General features: G+C 35.4%; 1 protein-coding gene across 1 annotated transcript in view; it reads left to right on the top strand.

Annotated features, from left to right (window-relative positions):
• Positions 1-18,172, top strand: part of Ost48 (dolichyl-diphosphooligosaccharide--protein glycosyltransferase non-catalytic subunit Ost48) — a 98,580-nt gene extending 80,408 nt beyond the window's left edge. The window contains exons 10-11 of the mRNA XM_090391409.1: positions 2,931-3,037; positions 17,946-18,172. Of these exons, the coding sequence (XP_090247535.1) occupies positions 2,931-3,037; positions 17,946-18,104 (266 nt within the window). The 3' untranslated portion in view covers positions 18,105-18,172. The remainder of the gene's footprint in view (positions 1-2,930; positions 3,038-17,945) is intronic.
• Positions 18,173-19,014: the final 842 nt, after the last annotated feature.

Below are 19,014 nucleotides of genomic sequence, written 5' to 3'. Positions count from 1 at the left end.
ACAGGGCTAAACTTATCTGCTCGAATGACAATGCCCTAACCACAGAACTAAACCACATTCGCAACACTTTCTCAGCCAATGGCTATCCCCCCTCCCCCCCAAAAATCAAAAAAATATTGAAACCAGTAAACCACAACCTTCCCCCCCCCCCTCACAACAAGGATTACTCTAAATCCATCACCATACCCTACATCCGAGGCACCTCGGAAAAAATCACAAAAATCTTAAAAAAACATAACTTCTTGTTACAGACCATATAAAAAATTGGCATCCCTTATCTGCTCTACTAAAGACCAACCTCCCCCCCCCCCCCCCCAGACCTACCTGGTGTATACCAGGACCCTTGCAGCTGTAAGCTGTCCTACTTTGGCCAAACAGGCAGGACAGCAAATATCAGAATTTCAGAACACAAGGACTACATCCGTTTTCACCAATACAGCCACCCTGGTCTTGCTGACCATGCGCTGGATACCTGCCATAGAATACAGTGGAAGAAAGCCAGGATAATACACCATAGCAAATACAGATATGAAAGGCTTTTCATGGAATCAGCTTCAGCCCTAAGAAACGATCCACACCTCAACAAATTTGGCTGCATGAGACTTCCTCAAATTTGGGAAACCTACATCAGAAGACCTTCAGCCCAATCGCCCAAGAATACCAACATTGCCCGCTAGAGGGCACAATCAGGACTTTAGGAGAAATAATAGCTTCCTACTTCTTCCTTACTTACTGTTTTGTTGTGCCTGCGTGCACGTGTCTTGTACTTAAGTTCTTGAAAATGGCAAGGTGATGTTGCCGAAATATTGAAATATATTAAAATTTATTTTAATGTATATCCTAGTACGTTGTAATTTCCTTAAATTATATAGTGAAAACCCAAAGTCATGATCAACAACAAGCTAATTGAAAAAGTCACAAATCCAAAATACTTTGGTCAGGAATTACGTTTTGCACAATACATCTCTAAAACTTCTAACAGAACTCTAAAAAAAATGAAATATACTGAAAAGGCCAATAATGGAATATGCAGCACCTATCTGGTTACCTTCAGCCTCATCGGTAAAGGAAAAATTAGACAAAATACAAGCAAAAGCATCCAAGATTATCATTGGTGCAGTCTCATCCACTAAGAGCCCAACAGGAATGTGGGCTTGACTTGCTGGAGGACAGACGAAAATTTGCCACCATAAAATTCATAAATAATATCAGAAGCTATCAAAACGATCATATCTCCCTAAAAACTTATGAATATTGGAATCAAAAATGCAGACTTCACAGATCATCAACTTTACAATATGATGACACTATCAGGAAGAAAATAGATCTTGATCAGCTAATTGTCCACATAAACAAAGAACCCCTATTTTCCAGTCCTTTACCTTCAAATACCTCCATAAATCTAAACCTTACCAAACTCTGTACAAAAAAAAGAATCAAAAGAAATGCTCATAGAAAAAGGCCTAAATACTATTAACCTTCTTTCATCCTCCAAACAGGTTATTTTTTATACTGATGGATTGTCAGACACACCAATATGATTAATGGGGGCACTGGTGTTCTCCTTCTACTCCCGAAAGGCGAAAAACTTTCAATAAAAGTTGGATCTGGGAGAATCGCTTCCAATTTTACCAGCGAACTTTATGCAATAAATAAAGCACTCGAAGCCTACTTAAAATTATCATCATCTCAACAATCTGAGGGAATTATAATTTACAGTGACTCAAGATCAGCTATGGAGGCAATAAAATGGCAATACCAAGCTCACACAAGACACCCATAAATTCTTAAATCAACTAATGTGCTTAGGAAAAAGTTGCATTTTACAATGGATTCCTGCTCATGTAGGCATTGATTACAATGAAGCAGCTGATAAATTAGCAAAAGAGGCCAGAGAACTCAACCAAGAAACTAGCATGATAACTCTTGCTGTTGCTAACGCACTAGCAAAAGCTAAATTAATTCCGCTGAAATCAGTGATACAACAACAAATTCCCGAAATCAATGCTGACAGAAAGACCTCCATCACGATAGCAAAACTATGAACAGGACATTATAGAGGAATGAAGATCAATACAGATGATACCAGAATATATAAAAACTGCAGCAACTGCCCCAATACTGAACTGACACCCACTCACATCTTTACCTGTCCAGCAATTACAGCAGCCTTGCAAGAAATAGATCCTAATCCTGAACAACAGCTCTGTACAAACAAAATCATTGACATAGCCAAAGCAGTTCAAGGAGCACATGGAAACATTTAAGATTCTTTAAAGGACAAGACAACCACCAAAAAAATGACGATACTCTGCTGTTTCACTTTTTTTTTTATTTAAAAAAACTTGAGGTTTCTTATACTGTGAACTCTTAATTGTTTGATCCACAAGTAATCAAACCTTCAGTTAACTGAAGTCCAGGTAATCCTGGACATAGCAATGTAATTGTAGGTTTAGGTGATCAATAAAACTAGTCAGTTATTTACCAATATGAGTAGTTAATTGAGAATATACAGTCACAATGAGTAATAAATAGTGTTAAATGCTATTATTAGATGTGTTAGATTTATGTTAAATCATCTATTTTGTAAACAAGTACATTTTGCCCTTGACGTTCTGTGTGCAGGTTGCTAATGAGGCCATTTAATATGGGTTGTAGCAGCATAGTTGCCTCTTTTTTTAATGAGGGGAAAAACTTTGTTTTTTTGAGTTTGAAGTTTTGTACAGTTTATCTCATCACTTATATTACTCTTGGATACTTAGTTTTTTTCATTACTCAACTACTTAGTTATTTGGATGTTGAATTACTTGAGGTTAGCACATATAAATAACCAAATAATGGATTTGAACAGAGGTAGTTATCTAATATGTTATCTGAACATATAATAATATGCATATTATTTATATATTGAATTAAAGTTTATCTTCTAGGTAGCAAATATATGGCTGAATTTAAACTTCCTGATGTTTATGGAGTTTACCAGTTTAAAGTAGACTACAACAGAATGGGTTATACTCATTTGTATACAACAACTCAGGTAACTAGAATTCATTTCATTATTCTTATGTGTAAAATGTTTTTCACTGATTCAGTTAAACTCGAGGTTTTGAATTTAACAGGAATGGGCAAATCATAATTAAAAATTCTTTTTAGGCTCATGGCATTCTTACATTATCATTTTCAAAAAGGGTCTGATTATTGATGCATATACATTCATATAGTAATTTCTTGTAGTCTTGTAAACTTTGAGTCTTTTATCGATACAAACTCATTTCATTTGTATTGTTTTTATAAGTTTACGTGTCTGTAATTCCAATATGACTTTTGAGATAATATCAAACTTAATTTTTTACATAGCAGGAATTTGATAACTTAAAAAAAAAGCTTTTGAGAAAGTAGGACAACTATACATTGCTACTTAAGAGTGGAGAAGTGTTTAGCAAAAAAAAAAAAAAGTAGTTTTTTTTTTATTGCCAACTGTAGAGCTTTTTTTTTTATGTTAATCCTACCCATGACATATGGAAAAAACCATAGCAAGCATCATTATAAAAACCACTCAGTGTAACAAACTACTGAAAAGTTCTGACCAAATCCACACAAGCATGTGTTCTAAAGGAAATTTACTATAACAAATCCTATGGTCAGCACTTGCTTAGGAACTAAACATGGTCACTGTTCAAGCTATTTCAGGCCTTTGGTAAACAAGATAATGATCTTATACTGGTAGCAAAATGATGTATCACCTAAAGGGCTTTCACAAATATCCTTGCCATTGTGGGATTCAAAATTGCAGTCTGTTGGTAGTCAAGTGATGGCATCATTCACCTATTCCAGCTAATTTTATTTGATTGATATTAACTTTTTTTTTTGCACATTTTATTTTATTTTTGAAAAATAATTATATAAATTGTTTTATTTCTTTTTATTATTATTTTTTTTTTTTTAACATAAGGAGTAATTTTGTATTTCAGCTGATTTATTTTCATCACTAAATAATATTGTGGGCCCTTCAGAATTTTATTTATTTTTTAAATTTCATCAGTGTTTTTATGCATTTTCAATACAAAGCATAATTTGCAAAGTCATTCTTGTCTTCTAATCAAATTCCAACAGTAAAATATCAAATTTAGACAAGATATAGGAATGAAATCTTAAAATCTGAAATTGTTACTGGTTTTTTAGAAAAATATTTATATAGAATTGAACATCAGTCAAATATTTTATTATTGCAGAAAACTTGTACAATTTAATAGAATATTATTAATGAGTTTTTAACAATTCACTGTATAGATTCAAATATTGTATTTTTAAGTAAATTAAAATGAAGTGTCTATGGTTTTACAAAGTTCTGAACACTGTATTCTTGTTGTGAAACCAAACATTTATTTAACAAAATACATTTACAGGCTTTCAGTATAATATCTATTCTTCTTTCACTGCTGCCCAACATTGGGTTGCATTCTGTCAGCAGTCCTTTGCTGATGTGTTTGATAAGTTGGGGTACTTCAACAGTCAGTGGTAGCGAAGCATTTCCTGCAGAGTGGTTCTTTTAACTTCAGAACAGATTAAAGTCTGAAAGGTCCATGTGTAGGGATGAGGAATTACTTGACATCCATACCTTTCTATAAGATCAAATACTTCGGAAGAATCAGATGTGAAATATGTAGGCTTGTGTTAAAATTGCCAAGAAATGCACAAACTTTGTTTGCTCACACTCAAGTAAAGGATTAAACAAGAATATAATTTCTTGGAAAGTATAATTTACTTTGTAACCAAGTGAAAAACCCTTTCTACATTAGTCTCTAATCTGCAGCCTTGCATTATCATGCAAAGTACATATCCATCTTGAGTCAGATTCTTCTCCTATTTTGAAATCCTATTTGCAGAACAAGAATACCAGAAACAGAAAATGAACATACTGTGTTTTTACTTTTTAGTCTAGCTTACAACTTAATCTTAGCTTATAGCGCTAATCTGAATTGAATATAGTCTATATCAGGGGTACCCAAATTGTGAAGTGTACCTCCCTTGGGGAGGTATGAAGAACCTTTTAGTTGTACATTGCAAGTGACCCTACTTAAGTGGGAAAAGCTGCATAAGAAGAAGTCTAGCTTACAACTGATGTGAAGGTGGAAATTATGTTGTCATTCCACTGGCTATACATACAGGAACATCTATCCAGCAATGTACCTGCCCAACACAAAAAATTCATTCTATCACAGGAGTTTTTTTTTTGTCATAGTCATGTATTTGAAGTATATATAAATATATACTTCAAATATGAGTTGTATTTTAGGGATAAGGCAGATTTAGGATTGTATAAAGTGAGCAGTTTTTCACAGAAGAGTGAGTGAAGCAGAAGTGAAAGCAAACTTTTTTTCTTTAAGTTAGCTCAAAAGCTAAGGATGAATTACATTTTACTTGTATATGAAAAACCATTTTCATGACCACAGCCAAATATGGACATAAATTTATTACCAGCATACTAATCAATTATATTACACAAAAAATGTGTCATTTTGTACAAATTAAATTGCAGTTACAAATTTCCTAAGGATGTAGTTAAGGAATTAATGGACAAGTGCTTACAGAAACTATGTAAAGACATTTCAGTATGGAATGTGTCCGCCCCAAACTGCGATGCAGTTCTCACGTTGAGGAAAACTGACCCACCCTTCTTTCAGAGCAAGGAGGAGTGGGCCAGCCTCGTTCGTTTTCTGAAGGGGAATTTCGAGCAGCAGTGTGTCTCCCTATTGCATCCCAACATGTTCTGTGGGTTTGTCTGGTGTGGCATTGTCATCCATAAAAATAAATTCTTGCTTACAGCACCACAGAACAATTGAACATTATATTGAAGAACATCATTGCAATATCACTCACCAGTTAGTCCCTTTTTCCAGCACTTGTAACTCAATGCATCCATTAAGTATAACCTCCCTACACCATGATTCCAGCACAGTCCTATTTATCTCTTTCAAGAACATTCTTGAGATGGTATGCAGTACCACTCTTGTGTGCCAGATCAAGTGTCGTCTAGAATCGGAGGAAAGACTAAAACAACTCATCTGTAAAGAGTACATCAACCCATTGGTATCTTGTCCCATTTTTGCAGATACAACACCACTGAAAATGTGATCTGTGATGAGCTGTGGATAAAGGGATGCAGATTACAGGCTCTTGGCTTACTCGTTGCAGATGCCTTGAAACAGTTTTGTTGAGTTATCTGCATACCTGTGCTTGAATGGAGACTTGCAAGCTGTCTTGTAAGTCTCCATTCTGATGGAGTGTGTCAATTACATTTTGCTGTTATAACCAAAAATGTCTTCATGCTCCATGGTAGAGCGAGGGTGACCTCTTAGCAAATGTCTGGAACACATTGCATTGGTTCCAAATGCTGCGCAGAGCCAGCCCAAATACAATGCTATGTGAGATTCCAAACTCTCTGGCAATATCAGTAATTCTGTGGCCTTCTTCAAGCTTTCCATTAATTCTTTTCTGTGTGAAATCATTTAGATCAGGGCTTCATAAACTTTTTCCACTTGCAACCCCTTTTCACCCAAGAAATTTTTACGTGCCTCCAGGTATATAGGTATATAAACTAGGTATACAAATCAAACATTTACTGATAATAAATAAATATAAAGAAATTTATTTTAAAATAATTCTTTCGTATACATAATTTTACCATTTATTAAAGACGAAAGCAAATTTGCATGCTAATGAGATGGATGTGCTTGTTTATTTTTACATAAAGAATTAAATCTTGGCTGAATATTTGAACTGCAGAATGTACAGCATCTTCAACGTTTTTCACAGTGATCGATATTTTGATTTTATAATCGCCAATGCTGAGAACACCACTTTGCATAAATGCGTAGTACAAAATGGCAGAAGTATGTTTAGGGCCATTTCAGAAATTGCTGGAAATTCTGTCCTAATCCCAAGCCAAAAAAATTCATTTAAATATCTTTTGGGAAACTCGAGTTTTAAACCCGTGTTGCTTGATAAATCGGCAAATTCTTCTTGAACTTTTAACGGCAGATGACTGAGTTTTTGATTTCAATTTAGTATGGTTTATGAACCCAACTTAGTTTTTTAGAATCAAAATTTGAAGGGAAGTATTTTGGAAACTGTGTCTCTAGGCACTTCAGATGATCAATTATTACTCTTACAATTAAATCCTTTGGGAAGGTTATTTTCAATTATAAAATCATCTGTAGCTGTAAACATTTCTAAAGAACCATTTTCCACCCTATTCTTCCATATGTTAACTTTTTTAGCAAAACTTTCAATTTTATCTTTTAACATAAATATGTTACAATTTTTTCCTTCAAGCAACATGTTTAAATCATTGAGTTTTTAGAAAATATCTGACAAATAAATAGTTTTGAAAGCCATAAGTCATTATGAAAAAAATTAACAAAATCAGATTTCTGCTCAGTCAAAAATATAACAATTTCATCTTTCAATTTCAATAATCTGTTTAAACTTTGCCCTCTTGAGAGCCACCTTACCTCTGGATGTAGTAATAAGCTTTTGTAATCGGAGTCCATGTCTTTGGAAAGGCTTGAAAATAAATGACTGTTAAGGGCATAGGTTTAATGAAGTTAATGATTTTGATAGTATCCCAAAGCACAACATCTAACTCTAGTGATATTTTTTTGGCTACGAGTGCCTCCTGATGGATCGTGCAGTGAGTAAAAGTGATATGCTCATTGCAACCTGCTTTAACTTTTGCTACAAATCCAACATTCTCGCCCATCATTGCTCCAGCACCATCTGTACTGACTGTAACGCAATTTTTCCATTGTAAATATTCATTTGTGAAACATTCATCGACTTTAAGGTATATATATATCTTCGCCTCTTGTGTGCCCTTCCAATGGGGCGACAAAACAATAATTCCTCATGTATGCTTCCTTCATAAACATATCTTATATAAAGTAACAACTGTGCCATGTTAGAAATATCAGTTGTTTCATCTAACTGAATTGCAAACTTTGGGCTGCCCTTAAGCCTAGTAATAAGCTGCTGGAATTGATCATTACTAATTTCAGAAATTATTTTGGAGACAGTATCATTCGATAAAGTAATTTTACAAATTTCATCCCCATACTTTCTTCCATAAATAATTCTGACATTTTAATAGCAGTAGGTAACATGAGATCTTCTCCTCTTGTTTTGCTTTTTAGTTTTTGCAAGTAAATACTTTTCGTTGACAGTAACAAATTTCTCAAAACATTGTTTTTCTTTAATTGAAGATTTTAAAAGTAGTTCAAAATATTCCTTTGGTTTATTTCAGTACATTGCATGCTTGGTATTAAGATGTTATTTTAGTTTGGCTGGTTTCATGTTCTCCACAGCCAAAACTTCATTACAAATTAAGCGAAAAAGGTTTTTCCATGCCATCGTGATTATTAGAAGTAAATCCATATCGCAGAAATGATTCGACATATTTTCTTGTCAATTTAGGTGTACTACAACCCGATAGTGAAGACTTTGCCATGTTGTCAGCAGTATTTTTACCTCTTCTGTCTAAATCTAGCCACTTATCCATAACCGAAAAAATATTTTTCAGTTGTGAGACGGTAGGAAAATATTAAGTCTTTATTTTCCATAATTTTTTTGTAAGAGCAGAAAACTTTGTATATACAGTAAAAACACTGCAATTCATAGCATACAATAGTCTCGAATCTGAGCCGAGGTGTTTCTGGCAGTGTTCGTTGGCGTTGCATTAGGTGCACATGTTGTGTGCAGAACCAAGGCTGCAGTGAAGTCGCGTGATACAACACTGGTGAGCACTGCAAAAACACCTCGGATTCAGTATGCGTTTGATTTTGAATTAATTTTTGGTCGTTGAGTGTTCAGAAACTTTTTACTGTTGCCAAATTTTTCATGATCCCCACATTCAGTTATTCAACCTCACATGGGATGGCAACCAGCAGTTTGAGAAGCTTTGATCGAGATGTCTTTGAGACATTACAAGACATCCAAGTGTGCAACTTTATTTCTTCTCAAAAAGAACTTTCCTCAAACACAGTTCATCTAGTGCAGCTTATCTTATTGAGTGGCGCCATGTTACCCCCCTTTGCACCCAATATAAATGTGTACCTGCTTTCTACTTGAAATCGTCAGTTATACAAATTGCCACAAGCTGATTCGTCTGAATTTTGCAGTTGTAATCTTCAAAAATAGCGTTTGCTGTAGGTTGTGTACACTAGTGTACATGAACTATTTGTGCTTTGGAACAATTCTGGGTTAATATATCCTAGAAGAGATATCCATTGTTTTTCTGAGGTTTGGGATATTGCCCTAGGTGAGGAAGAAGAGCTTTTTGTATGAGGAGAAAAGATTTCATTTTGGTTGCAAAACAACTTAGGTGCTCTAGAAGCTTTGAATATATAAGCATCGCAAGGTTTGCCAAATGAGGAGCATGAATGAAATATTGTCATTAGCACAATTGCCGATAAGATTTGAAGATTAATGACAGGTGTTATTCACTGTAAGTGAATTACTACCTACTGCTAGTAGACTTTTTATCCATTAAAACAATGGTACTGTAAACAGGGGGGGGGGGTTTCTTACGTTGACTGTGCCATTGTAATACTGTGAGGTTTTGTTTCTATATATATATATTCTCATATCTTAAATGTTTCTTCAACTTAATATTCATTTTCTATCATTTCCCTTCTTTATTGTTCTACCATAAGTATAATTTTTCTTGCCTGAGATCTCTAGATATTTATTTGATTGAAGACTGTGCCTCTGAAATTCCCTTATAGGCAAAAGAAAGTTTTTATACCCTAGTAGATCAATTAATCACTTATATCCTATTTTAGCCAAGATTTGCAGTCATGGCAAAATTTACTCATTAATCACTACTAATCATTGGGGTTCCGCTATCAGGTCAGAGTTTATTTTTGAATCAGTGCATTGCAAAAAGATTGAATCGAACAGCTATTTTTATCAACAATAACAGTTTAATTTCTACGATGAAAAGCCAAAAGGCTATTTTTTTTCTGGCGAGGTTGATATAAGTTAAGGGGATAAAAATCCCTTATTGTTTTTCAGCCAGTAAGCGAAACTAAGATCGAACACTACGATCTGTAACGTTTCATGCCGACAAACTGTCAGTGTATCCAAGCGTAAGTGACCACTTGGTAGTGCCACACCACGGCAACTCATTGCAAAGGTGAAGCAAGCTTCCTCACTGTTCTTGATATTTTCTCATAATGTAAAACACAGCTCTTAAGAGATGTGGTCCTGTTTTACATTATGAGGAGAGGTCACTACCCAGACCGGTTTCAACCTTTTTTGAGGTCTCATCAGTGAGTAGCTAGACCTACTTAATATCAGAGTTTAAGTGAAGAAAACTTACATACTCTTGCTATACGATTGACCGAAAGGTGTGTCACTATATTACATTATAACATAGTATAACTACGATGAAAAGCCAAAAGGCTATTTTTTTCTGGCGAGGTTGATATAATGTAATATAGTGACACACCTTTCGGTCAATCGTATAGCAAGAGTATGTAAGTTTTCTTCACTTAAACTCTGATATTAAGTAGGTCTAGCTACTCACTGATGAGACCTCAAAAAAGGTTGAAACCGGTCTGGGTAGTGACCTCTCCTCGTAATGTAAAACAGGACCACATCTCTTAAGAGCTGTGTTTTACATTATGAGAAAATATCAAGAACAGTGAGGAAGCTTGCTTCACCTTTGCAACGAGTTGCCGTGGTGTGGCACTACCAAGTGGTCACTTACGCTTGGATACGCTGACAGTTCGTCGGCATGAAACGTTACAGATCGTAGTGTTCGATCTTAGTTTCATTTACTGGCTGAAAAACAATAAGGGATTTTTATCCCCTTAACTTAGTTTAATTTCTAATCAAATAATTATACATCACATGAAATCACAAGATTCATTTATAGAAGGTAATGCTTAATTTCCCTCAATCACTCAACTTTGGTTTCTATTGATCTCTCCCGCACTTACTTAGACTTTCAAACAGCATACTTTATATTAAAACTATCAGGAAGTTATACACATAACATGAATTCGTTAGGTGCGCTTAACATTCCCAATTTAGTGGCTATCAAAATACAACATACATGTATACAAATATATCTCTCAGAATCTCATTCCTTTCAAGTACTTAATCATAACCTAGGCAATAATATTTATACAATCCACCTCATTGAGTTTCAAACATTCCAATGGTATGACATCAGGAACATACTCTATCAAAAAATTCAATCATAAGTACACATATAATCAATCAAAGAAATTTCAATAACTCAATATTTTCTCCCAGGGAAATTAACTGCGCTCATGCTTCACTCATTTGCGATTATACACATTTTCGAGGAATATTAACATTCTAAATACTATCTCCTTAAACCAGACAACTTAGCAGTTCGATTGGGAATCCTTTCTTAAATCACAAACAAACTATAAAAAAATAGTCACATGGGTCTCTTCCTATCTTGTATGCGTCCTCCATCCTTCTTTCCTTATCCACACTTGAGTGGGGTTTCTCTCCTCGGTTTCGCGTTTTGGAATTCTCCTCGAAGCGACACCAGGCACCGAGGAATAGTCGTGGCAGCTGGCGAAATATAGGGTAGGCTTTTTCCGGCGTCTTGAACTGTCCGGCAAAGGATTTCTGCATAGGTCAGGTCGCGTGCTTACTTGACATCAGGACCAATACGGCAAGATTTCTCCATAACTTTTCGCCTCCGGATATCTTCGGCTGTGACTGGAAGGGTCTCTCCGTCTTCCCCACTGGAAAATATGATACCTCGTCCTTGATCTCTCTTGGATGGATCACTCAGAATGAAGAAAAGGAAGCCTCTCTCATCTTCGAACTAACCCTTTTATACACGAGAGTCCCTGCACCTTTGATTAAGTTTTTGGGACCCCTAGCATCCATGTGCAAGTCTTGCTAGTAGTTTGGAGAACCCTGTATGTTTCTCAGAAATCTTACTTCCACCCTTTACTGCTTTAATCTTGCCTACAGGCCTTTCTTTTTGATTTGCTCCGCACACTTTCAATAGTGACCTGCAATGGGTCTTGCAAACAATCTTCAAAAGACATGCCGAATTTCGGGCGATGCTGGTTTCAATACTACTATATCCCTTCTTAAACAATGAGCGAGTTAATGTATAAAGAGAATAAAATATACATTTGTACAAGAAAATTCAGGTGAATTCCTACTGTAAAAAGTCAATGTTTTTAGATAATTTATTTTAGCAACATCGAAATTTTAGATAGGCCCATCCTTCATGAAAAATTTTTTTCGAACACGAATGTGGATGATAAAAATTTTTCTTTACGTTAACTGTGTGCTGTGTGTTATTCTCTCTCTCTGGAGTGGACAATACCCAGGTTTGTCATCCCCCCCCCCCCCCCCCCAATGTTTTTATACGGTGCTCCTTTCTCATTTAATTTCCCTATTATCTTTCAAAGTTTTGTGCCTACTTATTTTTCTGTTAAACTTATTCATAAGACTTGCACAATCAGTTAGTAAGGATGCAGCCTTTGTAGCAATAGCTAAATTCCATCCTAACAATCCACTTATCATTCTTCTAAGCATGAAAAGAAAACAAAGGAAGTTGGCATAATTAAACTGCCACTGTGATTGTACATTAGCCTCATGTTTTCTGTGCCTGATCCACTTTGAATCGTTATGGGAACTTCTGTTTATCTTAGATCCCTCACAATTAGTGCGCTCATTACTATTACCTTTTTTCGCCTTTTGAATTCTCCATAGTTTTGGTAGGGTGCGTAACTGCATGTGATCTGGACATGTAGGACGTCTGTCATTTCTCCTTTTTTTTTTTTTTTTCCTCTATAAAGTTTATTTCTATTGCGCCTTTATCATTACCTTCTGTGGGCTCTATATCCTTCTCCTGATTTACTGCCACACTTGAAATGTGAAAGTTTTTTTTCACATCATCTTGTTGGGTGTCTCTAATTACTGGGGGATCATTCTCTTCCTTTCCGTTTACATTCTCACTCACCTCAAGTTATTTTCTCTATAATAGTGGTTGTTTATCATTCTACCCTCACTGGCTCTATCAGTTCGAAATCTCTGAGTAGCTTGCTTCATCCCCATCAGGGAGACTTCTTCCTGGGTGCTGAAATTACACGAGAACCCATGCCTTTTTAAGAAGTCGGTTCCTAGTATTATTCGAGACCCACATCTAGATGTCTCTGGGAGAATGAGTAGCTCAGGTAAGACATTCAAATCAAAATTGGACAACCACATGCTTATCTTTAGTTTTCTGTTAGCATAAATGGTAGAATTCGCTATAGCATGTAGTCTGATTGGCTTCTGAAGTTTTGTGACTCCGTTATCGATTCTAGACTTTAGTCTCTTGAACAGGGATTCTGTCACAACTGAGACTTGTGATCCTGTGTCCAACAGAACATTACAGTGTATCCCCTTTATTTCTCCACGAATAATGATCATTAGTTTGTTGTGTTGACATGGATTCTCTTCTCTAAATTTATTTGACCAGTTTGTGTGATGTTGGCTTACCCCCATCGTATTAGTTTCAAATTGGTTGTTCCTGTATAATCTTCCTCTATTTTGGAAGCAGTTCCTGGCTATATGTCCTATTTTGTTACAGTTATAGCATTGGGGTGCTCCCCCCTTGCCTTCCCCCCTGTTATCCTTTCGTTTGTAACTCTGAGTTTCTGTAGTTGTTTTATTCACTACTTCGTGTAGTTGTTTAACAATTAAATCAAGTCTTTCTATTAGGGGCTGATGTAATCTTTCTACTTCTTGTTTTATCATCAATTGTACTTCTTCCCTTGTCAAGGATTCGTTAATATTTGGGGTGGTCATTCTCTCATCTTCAATTTTATTTATGAACAACGCTCCGTTTTTGTCTTCAGTTTTTTCAATGTTCTTTTGCACTCCCCTCTCAAAATTTCTGGTTTTTTGTCCTTCCGTTCGTCCTTCTTGGAGTTAGATTCCTTACTTTTGACATGAATTTGACTGGTGCTAGATACAGGATGAAAGTCACCCATTCTTTGTTCTTTTTCTTTTACAGCAAGGAAACACTCATCTAAATTGTTTAATTTCTTTTTATATGCAGTCTCACGGAATTCTTCCCTTACTCCTAGTCTAAATTAGTTAAATGTTGCCCAATCTAGATGGCTCCTGTCTTCAACAGATATGCTAAGGCTGTTTGCCAAAGTTAGCAATCTGTTATAGTAGTCTGTGGTGCACTCCTTTTTTTCTTGCATGCACCTTTGCAACTTCCATAGGCTTGGACCCACACTTCTGACCGTGGAGAACTTGGATATTAGGGCTTCTTTGAACTTGTTATATGCTAAAGTATCTCTCAATATTGGAGAAGAGTACTAGTAGTTTTTAGCCTTTCCAATTAATTTGTTCCTCACAACGATCAGAAGCTGGAAATCCGACCAGTTTCCTAGGTTCCTAATTTCTTCTACAAATTTAAAAATATGATAACACATCATCATGATCTTCCCCTGAGAATTGTGGTATAATGAGTTGGGGATTAATTGTTCGAAAGAACTCTTTATCGCCCATTGTGTTCATGGCTTCAGAATTTAAATTATCCACATTTATTTTGAAAAGAAATTTTGTACAATATCTATATATAAAATTTCAAGTAGTTCTGATCACTAACCACACACACACACACATATATACACACTTGTTAATGCACTTAGATTTGATCTTTTGCAATACTGATCCTGATCCCCTTTTTAATCCTTTATCTATTTGTGGATCTTATCCTGTCGAAGCTGCGCCATTGTAAACGGGGACATTTCTTGCGTCAACTGCACCATTGTAATACTGTGAGGTTTTGTTTTTATATATATATTCTCGTATCTTAAATGCTTCTTCAACTTAATATTCGTTTTCTATCATTTCTCTTCTTTATTCTTCTACCATAAGTATAATTTTTCTTGCCTGGGATCTCCAGATATTTATTTGATTGAAGACTGTGCCTCTGAAATTCCCTTATAGGCAAAAGAAAGTTTTTATACCCTAGTAGATCAATTAGTCACTTATATCCTATTTTAGCCAAGATTTGCAGTCATAGCAAAATTTATTCATTAATCACTACTAATCATTGGGGTTCCACTATCAGGTCAGAGTTTATTTTTGAATCAGTGCATTGCAAAAAGATTGAATCGAACAGCTATTTTTATCAACAATAACAGTTTAATTTCTAATCAAATAATTATACATCACATGAAATCACAAGATTCATTTATAGAAGGTAATGCTTAGTTTTCCTCAATCACTCAACTTTGGTTTCTATTGATCTCTCCCGCACTTACTTAGACTTTCAAACAGCATACTTTATATTAAAACTATCAGGAAGTTATACACATAACATGAATTCGTTAGGTGCGCTTAACATTCCCAATTTAGTGGCTATCAAAATACAACATACATGTATACAAATATATCTCTCAGAATCTCATTCCTTTCAAGTACTTAATCATAACCTAGGCAATAATATTTATACAATCCACCTCATTGAGTTTCAAACATTCCAATGGTATGACATCAGGAACATACTCTATCAAAAAATTCAATCATAAGTACACATATAATCAATCAAAGAAATTTCAATAACTCAATATTTTCTCCCAGGGAAATTAACTGCGCTCATGCTTCACTCATTTGCGATTATACACATTTTCGAGGAATATTAACATTCTAAATACTATCTCCTTAAACCAGACAACTTAGCAGTTCGATTGGGAATCCTTTCTTAAATCACAAACAAACTATAAAAAAATAGTCACATGGGTCTCTTCCTATCTTGTATGCGTCCTCCATCCTTCTTTCCTTATCCACACTTGAGTGGGGTTTCTCTCCTCGGTTTCGCGTTTTGGAATTCTCCTCGAAGCGACACCAGGCACCGAGGAATAGTCGTGGCAGCTGGCGAAATATAGGGTAGGCTTTTTCCGGCGTCTTGAACTGTCCGGCAAAGGATTTCTGCATAGGTCAGGTCGCGTGCTTACTTGACATCAGGACCAATACGGCAAGATTTCTCCATAACTTTTTGCCTCTGGATATCTTCGGCTGTGACTGGAACGACTATCTGTGGATGGGCCTCTCAGTCTTCCCACTGAGAATAATACGACACCTCGTCCTCGATGTCTCTCTCTCTTGGATGGATCACTCAGGATACAGAAAAGGAAGCCTCTCTCATCTTTGAACCAACCCTTTTATACACCAGAGTCCCTGCACTTTGATTAAGTTTTTGGGACCACTAGCATCCATGTGCGAATCTTGCTAGTAATTTGGAGAACCTTTTATGTTTCTCGAAAATTCGCCGACAATCTTACTTCCACCCTTTACTGCCTTAATCTTGCCTACAGGCCTTTCTTTTTGATTCACGCTGCGCGCTTTCAATATTGACCTTGAAGGTCACCTGCGATGGGTCTTGTGAACATTCTTCAAAAGACATGCTGAATTTCGGGCGATGCGCTTGGTTTCAATACTACTATATCCCTTCTTAAACAATGAGCGAGTTAATTCCCTTTGGGCTTATTTTGCTCTTTATACAGATGGCTTTACATAGAGAATAAAATATACATTTGTATAAGAAAATTCAGGTGAATTTCTACTGTCAAAAGTCTATGTTTTTAGATAATTTATTTTAGCAACATCGAAATTTTACAGTATTTAACATTTAGTTTTACTGAATGAAAGTCTGAGTCAAACCTGGTTAATCATTCATAGCTGACAGTTTTTCCCCAAACAATAGTGTGATACCAAAAGGTGTCACATATTATATTTATAGTTTTAACCAAGTGGAAAAAAAATCCAGAGTAATTTAATAATAAGGTGTCACACCCTTTGGCAACTCAGATAGGTAAACATGACTTCTGCATTGCTTCAACCTTTTTATCACGTCTGGCTCCCACTGAAGAGACATCAATAAAGGTTGAAACCAGTCTGGGTGGTGACCCTTTCCATAATGCATAGCATTATACATGTCTGCAAGGAGATGTGCTTTGCATTATGTGATACTAAGGCAAGTGATGTGAAGCTTTGTCTACCTTTGCTACGAGTTGCCCCAGTCCTGAAGCTACTTCAGACGCAAACTTTGTATGCTTATACTTGGATAAAGGATTAAACTAAATATATAATTTGATATAATTTCAGAGTATCCATATTGGTAGTCATCTTCTGGATAATGAAGATAGTTGTTGATAGCATTCTTCATTATTTTCAAGAGAACCACAGTGAGGGCAATGAGATGATAGTTTGATGGTTGACTCTTATCTCTCCCTCTCTGTGGAAAGGCAGAATATTGGATTGCTTCCATACTGCAGGGTAAATAGATGCTGGACAGGTATGAAAGAGTGTTAAGGCAATTTAGGATGGATGTTAATTTAAATTTGGTCTTCACTTTTATCCAGTGATGGTTATGCATTTCTTCCAGTTTTTCTAGATAAGATAGTGGTTCGTAGCAATATTCCTTCTGCCATGTGATGTTGTCCCTCATTAATACTGTTACTGTTCAAAAAATTGTGTGAGTTTTATGAGTTTCAAGTTAAAAAAACAAACAAACCTGAATTTCTCAGAGAAATACCTTCCTTACCTGCTCCTCCAAAGATTGACTAATTCAGGAACTAGTTCGAAGTAGTTAATTTTGATTCTACTCATCCACTGTCTTTCTTCCACAAATTTAGCTTCATAGAAGTTACCAAGAGGTTAGGAAGGCACTGCATTTGATAGTAATCTCTAATTTTTTTAAAAATTTAATATCTAACAAGATGTCAAAAATTCAGACCAGTTGAAACGCTGTTAATTGTATGACTGAATGATGATAATGTGCAAGTAGTATTTAAGTGGTGCTTAGAGAACGGTATATAATTTTGAATATATTAACTACATAAGATTGAAAGTAAACTTGTCTCTGTTATATTGTTTAGGTGTCTGTCCGGCCACTGGAGCACACACAGTATGAGAGATTTATTCCATCTGCATACCCATATTACCTTAGTGCATTTTCAATGATGTTTGGAGTATTTATTTTCAGCCTTATATTTTTGCATCATAAAGATCTTAATACAAAAGATAAAACAGAATAATTTTTTTCCTTCAAGTTTATTTGTACTGTGAAAATAAATATGAAGAAATAAATTTCCTTTACAAAGTACTGTTTTTCTTTTTTTATATATTTGATTGTAATATTCAAAATTTTTATTTGAAAATGATTACTTTAAGTTGTGATAGATTTCTTATGCTCTTATTAGAGATTATGTATATCATCATCATCATCAAATTCCTGCCATGTACCCTCAAGGGGTGTACAGGATATGACAGTACTACATGAAAAAATTACATCATTACTAACTTCCTATCTACAATTTTCCTCCAAATCAGTCTGTTACTTGTCAAGACTCCAACATTATCAGATCTTATATTTCTATTGTCTAAGGCACTTTGTACCGTATCAATCCACCTATATCTTGGTCTTCCTCTGGGTCGTTTTCCTGCCAACCTGGCAGAGCACACTTGTTTTGCTAATCTTTCCTCTCCCATTCTATTTAAGTGACCATACCACCTGAGATTAGCTCTGCTAATGCATTCCTGGATGCTGACAATGTCAAGTTCTTTCCTAATATCCTCATTTTTAATATGATATTGCCATTGATGCCATCTGTTCACGCCTCTAATCTTTCTGAGGACTCTCATATCTGCGGTGTCTAGTCTTTGGTCAAGTGTTTTACTTCTGACCCAGCTCTCAGATCCATAAGTTAAAACTGGTTTGAACACTGTCTTGTATACAGCTAATTTAGTGTTCCGACTAATTTCTTTCTTATTCCATATGAATTTATTCAATTGACTTCCCACCATACCAGCTTTGCTGATTCTGTTGTCTATTTCTATATTTAATTTACCATCTTCAGTAAAAATCGTGCCTAAGTAGCTGAAATGTTTTACTTGTTCCACAGGTTCTCCATTCACAACACAGTTGACATTTTCGGTGATTCTGCC

The sequence above is a fragment of the Typopeltis vanoorti genome, chromosome 4 (assembly GCF_054136105.1).
Source record: "Typopeltis vanoorti isolate ZY-2024b chromosome 4, IOZ_Tvanoo_1.0, whole genome shotgun sequence".
In the NCBI taxonomy this organism is placed as follows: domain Eukaryota; kingdom Metazoa; phylum Arthropoda; class Arachnida; order Uropygi; family Thelyphonidae; genus Typopeltis; species Typopeltis vanoorti.
The sequence above is the reverse complement of the archived record's forward strand: the minus strand, read 5'-3'. Positions and strand labels throughout refer to the sequence as shown.